This window comes from Alligator sinensis, unplaced genomic scaffold, assembly GCF_000455745.1.
Source record: "Alligator sinensis unplaced genomic scaffold, ASM45574v1 scaffold389_1, whole genome shotgun sequence".
Classification (NCBI taxonomy): domain Eukaryota; kingdom Metazoa; phylum Chordata; order Crocodylia; family Alligatoridae; genus Alligator; species Alligator sinensis.
The window spans coordinates 2,668,815-2,681,982 of NW_005841951.1; the positions used below are offsets into that span (position 1 = coordinate 2,668,815).

The 13,168-nt window shown below is 46.6% G+C and overlaps 1 protein-coding gene across 9 annotated transcripts in view; it reads left to right on the plus strand.

Moving 5' to 3' along the window:
* ACVR1 (activin A receptor type 1) overlaps positions 1-12,093 on the plus strand; it is a 118,435-nt gene extending 106,342 nt beyond the window's left edge. For all 9 annotated transcript variants that reach the window (XM_025199936.1, XM_025199935.1, XM_025199934.1 and 6 more), the window contains 2 exons: positions 10,834-10,964; positions 11,654-12,093. In XM_025199936.1, the coding sequence (XP_025055721.1) occupies positions 10,834-10,964; positions 11,654-11,788 (266 nt within the window). In that variant the 3' untranslated portion in view covers positions 11,789-12,093. The remainder of the gene's footprint in view (positions 1-10,833; positions 10,965-11,653) is intronic.
* Positions 12,094-13,168: the final 1,075 nt, after the last annotated feature.

Below are 13,168 nucleotides of genomic sequence, written 5' to 3' on the forward strand. Positions count from 1 at the left end.
GGCCGGGAGGCTGCAACCAGCTGCTGCCTCCTGGCCCTGGCCTCCAGGGAGGCAGCTCCCTAGCTGCCTCCCAGCCCCAGACCAGCAGTGCTCCCTAGCTGCCTCCCACAGCACATACCGGCAGTGCTTCCCAATGTGCTGCCCTCACATGCACTGCACTCCCGGCCCTGCTGCCCTCCCCTGAGCTCTCTCAAGCGCAGTGTGTGGAGGGGCTGCGCAGGGAAGCTGCTTGCTGCTGCAAACTCTGCACTGCCCAGGTCACACTTCCCCTGTGTGCACAGGAGCAGCGTGGGCAGCACGCAGGGTTGAGCCCCTCGTTGCTGTCCCCGCCTGCAGGGTAAGTGTGGCCAGGGGAGCTTGGAGCGGCAGACAGCTTTTTGCGCCGCCCGCTGTGCTCTGCATGTGCTGGGTTTCACATGCTGCTCTGCAGAAGCGGCAGTAAGGGCAGCACAGTGAGGATCATTGCCAGTATCTGCTGCCTCCCTAGAGCTCAGGGCTGGATCTGGGGCTGGGAGGTAGCTGGGGCCAGGAGGCAGCAGCTGTTTGTAGCCTCCCAGTTGCAGCCAGCCCAGGTTCTGGGTAGCTGCTGATAGGCACGGAGCCTGGGCTGCTCTCAGCAGGGCTTCTGTCATCTCAGCCTGCTGCTGGGAGCAGCCCAGGCTCCATGGCTATCAGCAGCTACCTTGAACCTGGGCTTCTGCAGCCAGGAGGTTGCAAACAGCTGCTGCCTCCCTGCCCCGGTTGTCTTCGGGTTCCAGGAAGACAGCAGGTGCCTGCACTGCACCCACTGGGGCTGTGGGCAGCGCAGGGCTGGAGCCAGGGGCAGCGGGGGGGGGTGGGGTGGGGCCAGGGCCTTCTGGCAGCATGGGGCTGGGGCTGGGGCCCATGGGCAACAGGGGGCTGAGGCTGGGGCCTGGCCATGGGCAGCGTGGGGCTGGAGCTGGAGCCAGAGCCCACTGGCAGCATGGGGCTGGGCCCCGCAGCAACATAGGGCTAGGTCTGGGGCTGCAGCCGGCCCGTTACCAGTGCTGGGATGGGACGGCGGTGGCACCGGGCTGAGGCCGGGGCCACACAGGGCTGGGGTGGGCGGTGGCAGTGGTGCTGGCTGGGGCTGGGGCCTGCTGGCAGCATGTGGCCAGGGCCTTCGGGAGTGCTAGGATGGGGTCGAGTCCTGCGCAGGCCCCATCCCCATGCTGCCAACAGCAGCGGTGGTTTTGAGGGCTGGGGCCACTGCTGTGGCTGGGGCCTGGGCCTTGCCTGGCCCCAGCTGGCTGCTAGGATGGTTGGCAGTGCCAGGATGGGGCTGGGGCCTGAGCAGGTTCCCAGCCCCATCCAGGCGCTGCCGATGGCCCCGGCCTGGCAGCAGTGGTGCTGGCCAGGGCCAGGCTTGCTAGCAACACGGGGCCGGGGCCCGCACAGGTCCATGGTCCCAGTCTCATTCCGGTGCTGCCAGTGGGCCCGGCCCCACCCCTCACCACCACTGCCAGCCCCAGCCCAGTGCTGCTGCCGGGACGGAGCTTCTGGGCGATGCTGCTGCTGCTGCAGCCCCTGGGGACCTGCTCCACTTCCCCAGCCTCCTATTCGCTCCGGGCAGCAGGCAGGGAAGTGGCAGGGCTGCAGCTGGGCAGAAGCACAGATCATGGGGCTAGCAGCAGTGCAGAGCCCCCGCCCAGGGGGTGGCAGTAGCTCAAGAGCTGAGCTGGGCAGTTCATGGGTGTGAGGGAGGATGCGGGTGTGGGGATGTCCCCCCCACACACTACTCCGATGGTGTGGCAGGCAGCGGCAGCACCCCCCCACACAAATCTCCCCCATACACACACCCCAACACCCTACTATACACATACCCCACAATATACAAAACTAAGAATTTATTTTTGAGTTATTATCCAATCGCCTCCTATACACTATGCCAGAGGTTGTCAACCGGGGGTACATGTACCCCTGGGAGTACTTTGAAAGGTCCCAAGGGGTACACAGGGGAAAGTGGGGATGGAGCGCTGCCACCCCGCACCACTGCCTCGCAGGAGCAGGGCTGCACAGACACTACACTGCCACCGTTCACCACACCCCTGCTCTGCATCTGGCGTGTCCCCCCCCTCCCCCAGCTCGGCATCTGGCTGCTTGTCACCCCACCATCACCTCCGGGGGAGCACGCTTACTAAAAATGGAGCCACGCTTATTTTAAAATGGGACTACACTTATTTTAAAAGGTTGAAAACCCATGCAGTATGCATACACAAATCATGACAAAAATAGTTTTGTAATAATAGAATTAAAATACGTTCTAGTCGGTGTTTGCCTTTTAGTGTATAATTTGGTTTTTTTCTGGTTCTAAGATAGCAACCCCCCTCCTAAAAGGAGTATTTTGGGAGGGGGGCAAGGGGAGGGACTTCCAGTGGCAAAGGTTAGGGATTAGTGGGGTGGGACTTCCAGTCCCTAAATGTCGACCAGGGGGTGAGGTAACTGTCAAGGGAAGGGGGGCTACCAACACAGCCCTCGACAGCTCACCAAAACTCATTAAGCAGCCCTCCACCTGAAATAATTGAGCACCCCATCTTAATCCCTCTCCCGGTATCATTCCTGCAGGTCAGTCCCACTCCCCACCCCCACCAAAAATAAATAAATAAATAAAACCCTTGAAAGGGGAAAGGTAGCACATTGTGCTTTACCAACTCTAGATTTCTGCCAGCGGTAGCCTGTGAATTAACACTGCTTGGACACGTGCCACTGTGAGCCATTTGGCATTTAACATGGAAGACAAGAAAGCCTTTTGGAGACCATCAGATAGTACATTGCCATGCAAGTAAGGAAGGCAGAGATCCCAAATCTTTATTGGAGAGGTGCACTGATACATCAGTTGCATGTTGTATCGCCACCGATAAAAGGCAAATTGACATTATCAGCAGTCAGCTTTTTTTGGCTGATGTGGCCGATCATGTCACTGATAAATGCCCCATGCATGCGCGCAGCTGCATTGCAGCACACAGGCATCCAGGAGCACAGCATCCGGCTGGTAAATCTGTTGTGAGGGAAGAAGCAGGGGAGGCAGATCAAGGCCCCCATGGTGAGGGACAAAGTGTGGCTGGGGCAGGCACTGCCCAACCAGGGTGGAGCAGGGAACGGGACAGAGCTGCAAGCAGCTTATCCGGGAAATGCAAGGGGAGGGGGGGAGCTCCTGCTGCTGGACACACCCCAGGAGGGCATGGTGGGCATGTATCCCCCAGATCTGTGCACAGGGCAAAGGCAGGCTGCTGCTGCGGGCCAGGGCTGCGCCCAGCTCTTCCGGCAGAGGGGCTGAGCTAGGCTGCGCTTGGGGCAGGAGGCAGTGGTGCTGGAAGGTGGGGGGAGGGGCTACTGCCACCTCAAAATTCGCTATAGCCCCTACTCCCAGTGCCACTGCTGCCTGTCCCAAGCACAGCCCAGCCCAGCCCAGCCCATCCCCTCTGCCGGGAAGAGCCCAGTGCTGCCCCTGGCCCAAGCCTGCAGTGACAGCTTGCCCTCACCCAGTGCGCAGATCCAGTGGGCACACCTCCCCCCACATGTCTTCCTGGGGTGCATGAAGTTGTGGGAGCCACACACCCCCTCCTCACACCCCCCAGATGAGCCATGGCTCCATCCCATGCCCTGCTCCACTCCGGCTGGGCAGCGCCTGCCCCAGCCCCACTTCCTCCCTCACTGGGGGGGGCCTCAATCTGCCCCCCCACCTCAAAAGACTTACCAGCCGGACGTTGCTCTTCATGCTGCTGGGCCGCGTATCGGCAATCAGATTAGCACTGGCTAATATGGCTCATTAAAATCGGCCATCGGTATCAACCCAAAAAATATGTATCAGTGCACCCCTACTTTTTTAATGCATTTTTTTCTTTTCTTATTCAAATGCACTAGGAGGGGTAAACATTAAGTAACTGAGTCCACATTACGCTTGTAAATCAGAACATACAAATTACAGGGTGATTCCTTCAGACACAGTTGTTTCAGTGTTTAGGATTCTCTGTAAAGGAGCAGTAAGAGCGCAGCCAGGTTGTAGGACTTGCAGTTTGAGTGATAAGCTTTAACTGATATGCCATATGTTTTCAAGTCACTTAACCTGGCTAATGCTTTGAACTTGCCCAGTCCAAAGATACTAAAATTTACAGGTACCCACTACCCCCACAAAGGTACCCAAGTACTATAACCTCCTAAGGGCTGAGGTAGCTCATGGAGCAACTCTCTAGTGCCTCCTGGTTGGAGAGCTGACCTGTGTAGCTTTCCAGCTGAGGGCAAGAATGCTTGTATGCTCCAGCTCCTGAATAATTTTCCCATTGCTAAGAATTTCTCAGAAATTCTTACCAGGAGAAATGAGCACCTGTCTATGGCCACTGTTTTAAACCATAAACCAGGCCTAAAAAGGATATTTAGGGTCCTGGATGACTAATACTATTTACCTTTGGCATTTGCATTATGCCTACAAGAAAGAGTTCGTCTCACTTTAGAATGGTGAAAGGATTCAAATATATCAGAATGCAATGAAGGGGACCAAAAGAGAAAACTGAAAGCTAAACTGATTTGCAAGGAGACACATCTGGAACATGACAGAATACTACCAGGCACATCATATTGTTACCCCAAGGAAGTATTACTGTAGTATTTCCAAATACTGGGGAGCAAAAGAGTTTCAGAAAAGAACTTCCCACCTCACATAAAAGTCTCTTAATTTACTTATACAGTGCTTCCACAACTAATCTCCCTTATTCCATAAATATTTTGCTCAATATTAGACATAAAAAGGCATGGATAAGTTTGAGGTGCAATAGGAGGCCCGGCAATAAGCCACTGCATGAAAAGATTGGATAAGCCTATTCCAAGCCTTCAATTTGGCTTTTATCGCCCTAAAACATGTAAGATAATATAAAAGGGCACACATGGCAAAAGGAAGAAAGCCAAATTTTGCGGCAACCTTGGATCATTTAAAAGGATCCAAACACAACATCAGAGTTGACTTGCGTTGTACTTAATGGACTTGTAAATTCAATTCTACTTCTAGTCTGTTCAGTCATTTTAACATCGTTAAAGACTGGCAAATACTTTACAAAAAAAAAAGAATAAAATATCATAAAAGTACAAATGTGGAGGGATACACATAAGAATAAAGGTAACTGGCAGGCAGCAAGTTCATGATTTTACCTGATCATAACACTACATTGAAAGTAAAATTGGGTCAGAGACAGCTATATTTATATGAAGTTTATTATTAGCTTTGATATGAATACAGAAGGGCAGGTCTACTACATGCAAACCTAAATTTGAGATACTGAGTTAAGCATATTTTTGTTTTATTTCCAAGAAGAATATTAATTCCTTCCATCTACCCGCAGCCAATTCCCAGTCTTTTCCAGTGAGTTCCAGAGGAATTAACAAAGATGCGTCCTCAGATCATCCTACAGTGATACCCAGTTCAAAATGAGGGCAATGTAAAACTTGTTTTTACTGGAGTTTAAAATATGCAGGGGGGAATAGTTTTACAATGTCTGAATGTAAAAATTCAAAGAGCCATCAAATACTAGAAAAGTGTTTTTGTTAATTTATTTTCTAATTGTGATCTAAATTGACATTTTCAGGCAAACTTTCTCTTTATCACTACAAATACATTATGGGTTTAAGTTACTATTTTCATTTAGTCTTCTAATTCAATATTTTCAGTTTACAGTGATTAAAATTAACTGTCACTTATACTTAACAATGTGATGCAAGAAACATGAGCTAGCCTTTACTCTATGAAAACAATTTTAAAATGTTTTAAGCTACCAACAACAGTCAAACTTCATGGACCCACTGAGATCACTGCTGGCTCCAGAACAACTGCTGAATTATGCCAACCCAGCACGATAACCTCTAGTCCACACTATCATAACAAAATTGTCATTATGAACTATGACATCCTTCTCTTTTCCACTTAGAAGAGGGGAAGAAAACAAGTCTCTCAATAGGTAAAATACCAATCCTAAATGCATGCAAAATATAATTCATAGCATGCCAGAACCTGATTCAAAACGGAAATATTTAAAAATTTCCCTATATGGGAACCAGCTGTTTGCAACTAAATCAAAGTTTAAAAATTTATCTGTTTAACTGTCTCTATATCAGTTAACTGTTTAATCGATAACACAGCAGCTCAGACACTGGTGCTGCTAGGAACCGCTCCTGGGATCCTTTGGGGGAGGGAAGGAGGCGGCAGTGGTGGCAAGTCCAACCAGACAACACAGCCCACAAGAAGCCCCAGGCTGGGAGGGAGGGAGGGAGCACCTGTGAACAAACAGCTAATTGCTTAATTGATGAGTCATTAAGCCACCTGCTGTTTTCTTCTTTAACATCACAGGCTATGGGTACTAATTCCCCTCCTCCTCCCTGCCTCGCTCCTCCCTCCGCGCTGCCTGCCCTGCCACCTTTTGGTTCCTGCTGGGGCACTGCATGGCTTCCCTTCAGAAATCAACATATCTTTGCACAAAAATACTAGTTGAAACTGTGAGGATTACTATGTGGTCTTCATTCTCTGTAATGAGTAATGATGGTCAGCAAGATTAGAATATTACAGATAAGCGAATATACAAGCAAGAGTGCTAGGGAAGGGGACAGTGTCAGATGACAGGCACAAAGACTGCTGAAAAGCCATTATATTATGCTCCCCATTACTCTAATCAACAACTGAGAAGGTGAGCAATGAGGAGTGCTGACTCTTCCAAATGATCATTCAGACAGAATAGCTTATTTCACAGAAGGGATGGCCTTTAAAAGCTGAAATACCCAAGTAAGTCAATGTTTACAAAACAGGAATGTAAGGTTTACTATTCTGATTCAAACGATTAACACAAGGAGTCATGTATCCAGTGGTACACCAGAAGACTAGCAAATCCATAGTATAGAATTTACTATTATTCCATGGGTTGGATTCAGCCCACGGTGCCATGTTAGCCCGCCCACAAGGCTCCCCTCCCCACAGGTCCAGAAGGTTGGAGAGCAATGGCACTGCTCCCCTGCTACCAAATTTCCAAACCCATGGAGAGCCCTGAGCCTGGCACACTGCATGGAGTACCAAGCTCAGGGAGCTGGGCCAAGGGCCCCATCTTAGCATTCAGAAGATGGGAGGAAGCATTGCCAAGCTTCACAGGACCCAATCCTGGAAGGCAGGAAGGAGCAGTGCTGAGCCCCTCAGGGCCCAATCCTGGCACACGAGGATTGGAAGAGGACAGTGCCAGGCCCCTAGGGACCAACTGCAGCATGTGAGGGTGGGATGGGGTGGCACCAAAGGGCCACAGAAAAGAGAGAGGGCAGCACTGGGTCCCCTATGGAAGCTGGGTAAAAATCCCGATTGGTTAACTCACATTAAAGCCTATAACCAGGATTCTCAACCAGTGTGCCACCAGATCTTTTGAAGGGTGTTGGGAGGTATGAGAGATAAGTGAGGTGTTAGGAGAGGAGCAAATAAATCTAATATTATAAAAGCATGAGTCTGTCTGTCTGTCTACCGGTCTGTAATGCTTTATTCATGCTCCGACTGGCTGTCTCAGCAGCCAGAGTGCCTTACACAGACAGGGACAGACAGCGGAGCACCGCAGTGATAGTGAGCACTGAGGGGCCATAGGGGAGCGGGGTTCCTTGGAGACAGAGGGGGCTGACAGGGACCGGAGCGCCGCCATAATGGAGGTGATGGAGCAGGGGGGCACTGGCCTCACCCCCGCACCCCCTGGATCTGCTCCTTGGAGCCAGGGGCTGACGTCCCCCACAAGTACAGCCAGCAGGCAGGGGAGGGAATGGTGCCTGGCCCAAAGTGGCTGGGGGAGAGGGGGAAAAAGGCCCCTGCCCCCACCTGAAGCAGTGGGGGGAGGTGGGGAGCGACCCTGGCCCCAGCCTGAAGATTTAACGGCCATAAACTCCAGGAAGGTTGATTTAGACTAGACATAAGAAAAAAGTTCTTTACAACGCATGTGTCCAGGGTCTGGAACAGACTCCGCCAGAGGTGGTGCAAGCACCTACTCTGGACTCTTTCGAGAAATATCTGGATATTTTTCTTGCTGGGATCACTTGATACCAGCTGACTTCCTACCTGTGGGAGGGGGCTGGACTCAGTGATATATCACTAGGTCCCTTCCAGCCCCCAATGTCTATGAAGTCTATGGGTTCCTTGCTCCCACCCTCGTGGGCAGAAGAGCTGGGTGGGGTGCAATTTGTTGAGGGGTGCTGCAGGCCAGATGAAAGTGCTTGGCAGGCTGGATCTGGCCCACAGGCTGTATTTTGCCCACCCCTTGATTTAAGAACATCTATTGAGTTGAATAGCATAGTTAGCACCTTGAAGTGCTGTTATGAGCTGCATTCATCTCTGTAGGATGGTCTTCCAGCTCAGACTAGAATAGGCTGTTTCACACCTCTGAGAAAGAGAGACTGTTGAATCAGTGGGTCAGGTGTTTGGCTTGAGAAGCATGACCAAAACAGTGGTTGAAGAGCCCACGTAGGTAGAGGGATGTAGTGGGGGTCTCTGACAGACTGTTTAGATTGTTTAGTCCAGGTTGCTACCTGCAATGTATGTACTTGGCAGCTGAGGGCACCAGAAACAAGGATCACTTATGTACAAATACCTTCTAAAACACTAAATATTTTCTACTATTCTGTTTTAAAATGCCAGTAGCTTCTAAAACACTAATACATTGGGATTGCTTGTGATGTGATGGAGAGCATGATCTGGGAATGGCGCAGGGACAGCAGAAGGGAGGAGAGAGACATGTGCCTGCAGTTGTTGTAACCATCATGGAGCTAAATTATCAGGGCTAGGGGACCTAGATCATGTCTCACCAGCCTTGTTAACAGCTGCAGGGGTGTAGGTTGTAGCTGTGTTGGTCTAAGGATATAGGCAGACAAGGGTCTTTGGGTGAATCTGATATCTTTTATTAGACCAACTTAAATCGTTGGAAAACAATTATTAAGCAAGCTTTCGGGTTCAAAAACCCTTCGTCAGGCTAAGGAAGTTTCAGCAGTTGGTGTGTGCTCTTCCTGGATGGAATGAAAAGTAAAGAAGCCAGAGGCTGGGCTACTATGCATACAGAACAGGTAGTCAGTGAAAATGTAGATTGAGGAGTTGATGGGTGAGAGACAGGCTGGGGGGGGTGGGAAGAGAGAGAAGGGGGATGAATAGTGGAGAGATACTTGGGGAGTCAGATGTCAGTCCACTGACAACTCCTTCACTACCTTTCATATTTCCATTATTCTACAGCACATGATTCTATCTAGGACAGTCACTGTACACATCATTAAACACATTGACCACAGTATTTTTCAGACAACTTCTGACAGCCCATTTGGCTGTTTTGTCAGCAGTAGTGAGCCAAACTTGGGTTTGAGTCAGGTCAGTTGATATATATCCTCAGAGAAAAAGCAGCATTTCATAAGCAACTTTCTTTTGAAGCAACAGCCTGAGTGTATATAGGACTTCATTGCTTTTTGTCTTTCTTCATGTGTCAAGGAAATATGTGGTGCGTGATTTACCCCTCAAAACCAATAATGCAGTGATGAAATGAAGTATGCTGTGGGTCTCTTATGACACAAAAGGCAGAGGCACTCAACCCTCCCTTGTCTGATGTTCCCACATCACCTGCAGCTCTGACTAGCTGCTTCAACTACTCTTGCTACCATTCAGTATGGCTGGGCAACACTGAACACAGCTGGAGTCCTTGCGGAAGACTCCATTTAGCTATTGCCAGCTCTAAGCCGTAGATTTAAAGTGTGTGTGTGCATGTGTGTGCACACGTACACGCACAGGTGTGTGCTTGTATGTACATGCTATTGTAACTGTTACCTGTATAACTCAGCTATAGTTTCTGTAGTTTTGAAATCAACTTTACAGTTTTACTTCTTCCTAGAAATATAGTAACTTGGCTTTGTGATGACATGTGACTTAAAAAAAAAAGTGTGTGTGTGTATGTATGTATATATGTAACAGTGAGCTATACCTTTATTTGAGATGGCAGTGTGACGGTGCAAAAAGACTTAATTGTGTTTTGTCTTTCTCCATGCATCATGACTGCATGCGATTACCTAGCAAGGCCAATAATTTTTTTTGTCATTTCTTAACAGAAATCCCACTTGTCTGGAAATTTAGTGAATTTACATACATTTCACAAGGACACAAGAGTCAGTTTATATAATTAATACAATTATAAGTGATTGAAAGCGGTTAAATCTGTGATTAACAATGCCTCACTCTATTAAATACGTCAGGAGAAGAAATGTACACTTACTGTATTAGTGCTTAAGTAACACTGACTTTACATTTTTTAGTTGTTTACCAGGAGTAAACAACGGCTTTTTGCTTGAGAGCGCCATCAGGAAAGTATCTTGCATTAAAAGCTATCTAGTCCTCTTACCTTTTGTCATTTGATTCTCTCATGTGTGAGAACCTCACTGGCTTTCCATCCATAGTGATTTAGGAAGCAGCGTGGGTAGATAATCATGCTTGTGTTTGTTTCTGTAATTCTTTTGAGTTCTGATTGTAGCTCTGCCTTGGGCAAGTTAGCTAGTTTCTCTGTGTGTTTAGCCTCTCAAGTTACAAAATAGAGATGATTCTTGTTTGCCTCTCAGGCTTCTTGCGCACTAATTTAATATCTTAAAATGCAAAACTACACATACAGTGGTAATATTCCATTTTGTAACAGCTGTTCAGCACTCCACACCATCCTTTTCTGAAAGATTATTGCATGTCTCAGTCGGTTAAATCATGTAACCTCATCCTCTGTGTAGCAGTGTTGTCTTACTGATGAAGATACTAAAACACAACAGTGCACTAACATAAGCCTTTTTGTCTTCTAGGTATTGTAGAAGACTATAAACCACCATTCTATGATTTGGTTCCTAATGACCCAAGTTTTGAAGATATGAGAAAAGTGGTCTGCGTAGATCAGCAAAGGCCAAACATTCCCAACAGATGGTTCTCAGACCCAGTAAGTGTGCAAGTCCAAGTTCATGTCTTGAAACATCAGATCATCTCCTACTTCTTTCTTCTGGTATAGGCTGTTTTACAGCTCCTTTATTTCTTTTTCTTCACCAGACTCTATTTAGTTGTGTCCTCAAAAATCTCAATTTTTTTCTCTGTTTCTGAAGTGGTAGAATTTATGGTTAAATCTATGTAGTGTAGATGAGGGAATGGAGCATGTGGACATTATTTGTCCAGGGCCTACAAAATATTACAGTTGTATAGTCCTCAGCTGTGCTGCCAACGAAGACAGCTATTTCCTGGTAATGCAAAGCTGCACTGGGTATTGAACTTAGACTTCTACACTGATTTTACAGAAAAAAGTTAAGCTGAAAATAAATACAAGAACACGTATTTTGTTAGTAAAACTGTATTCTTGAATGTTTAAAACTATCTGAGTTTGACATCATCTCTTGTTTTCATCTGGTCAGTGCATCCTCTGGACCCCATCTTCCTAAAATACTGGATAGTTTCTACGTATCCAATACTTTACACATCTATAGAGTTTTTTGTGTTTGAGGACCAGATTTTTTTTTTTAGGTGGCAATGAACTGCACTGTAGCTTCTCAATCTTGGAGTATTAATCAGGCAGTAAGTAAAGTCTCTGAAGCTTGTTGGTTTGTGATTTGTGACTTTTTGTTTTTATTCTCTTTCCAGACATTAACATCTCTTGCCAAACTGATGAAAGAATGCTGGTATCAAAACCCATCAGCAAGACTAACAGCCCTGCGAATCAAAAAGACTTTGACCAAAATTGATAATTCCTTAGATAAGCTGAAAGCTGACTGTTGACACTTTTTTTTTTCATGGAGCAATCCTGATGGAAGGCTTTTGTCTGGCTCAGAAGTATTCTGGCCTGACAAGTTTTAGAATGGGTCCCAAATGGCTTCTTTATAGTGGCAGAAGTTCTTACCTAGCCATCTGTTTGGGAGGCAGTGGAACCATAAGAACTTTTGTTCATTGACTTTAATGGGCATTTCACGAATGGTCAAGCTATACAGACTCATGGTGGAAGTACTGTTTCAAAGGTAGTGGCCTGAAGGAAGACAGAGAAATTCTAAGACAAGATCAGGGCATTAAACAATGGTTTTAATAGACTTTTTTGTTTGTTTTTATTCTTTGTTTTTTTTGTCTCCTAGTCACTCCCAGGGTAAACACATGGAAGTGGTAAATTTTAATCAGCAATATTGCCTGTGCTTCTCTTCTTTATTGCACTAGGAATTCTTTGCATTCCTTACTTGCACTGTCACTGTTAATTTTAAAGATATGAATTGCCAAAAATATGATTGGTTATGTACTCCATTGATCTATGCCTGAAATATAGGAAATCAATTTGGCAAACTGAAAAAGTAACTGTCAGATTTTTTTTTAGCTGCATTTTACATGTGTACTGAAGTTTACAGTAATGCTGAACATTAGGAAATTCTCGTTTATACAAAACTTGCAAATTATTTATTACCAGTGCACTTGTCAGTTTTTAAAAAAGCTGAAATAAGTGCATAAAGTTAAAGCTTATTTTTATGTGGCCTCTTTCATGATTTCTTACACAAATCTTTTTGTAACACAATATAACCTGGCACAGAATTTGTTTTCTGTATCATCATATTACAACTTGATAGTCACATTTTAAGTGCTTCACATTTGTAGGTGTGTGGTCTGTAACAAATATTTTCAGTTCAGATGGAGAACATATATAGCCATTACCCACATGACACTGCATCTAGTATCCTACTGATCTAGAAATGAAAGCAATGGAAGACGTCAGTAGAGTTTTAGGTCACGAATGCCATGGGGAAAATGCATTTTTCTTCTAAGCTATATAATGTGCATTTAAACTCTGCCAGAAAAAATAACTATTTTGTTTTAATCTACTTTTTCTATTTAGTAGTTATTTGTATGAATTAAATAGAATGTTTTCAAGCCAAACAAACAAGTGTGTTAGTTCTCTTACTGTCTATTAATAACAGATCAATGTACTGATTATAGTAGTGTGTGGTATCTTTCAGTTGTATTTTGCAAGCTAGCTACAAGAGTTGTCTACCTCAATACTCAGATGGAACACAAGTGCTAAGGCATATATATTATTGATTATTCATTTAGGTGGCATTCTTTGTTTTGAGGTAATACTGAACCAATACCCCAGAATCATATTGGAGGGAACTGGTACACTTT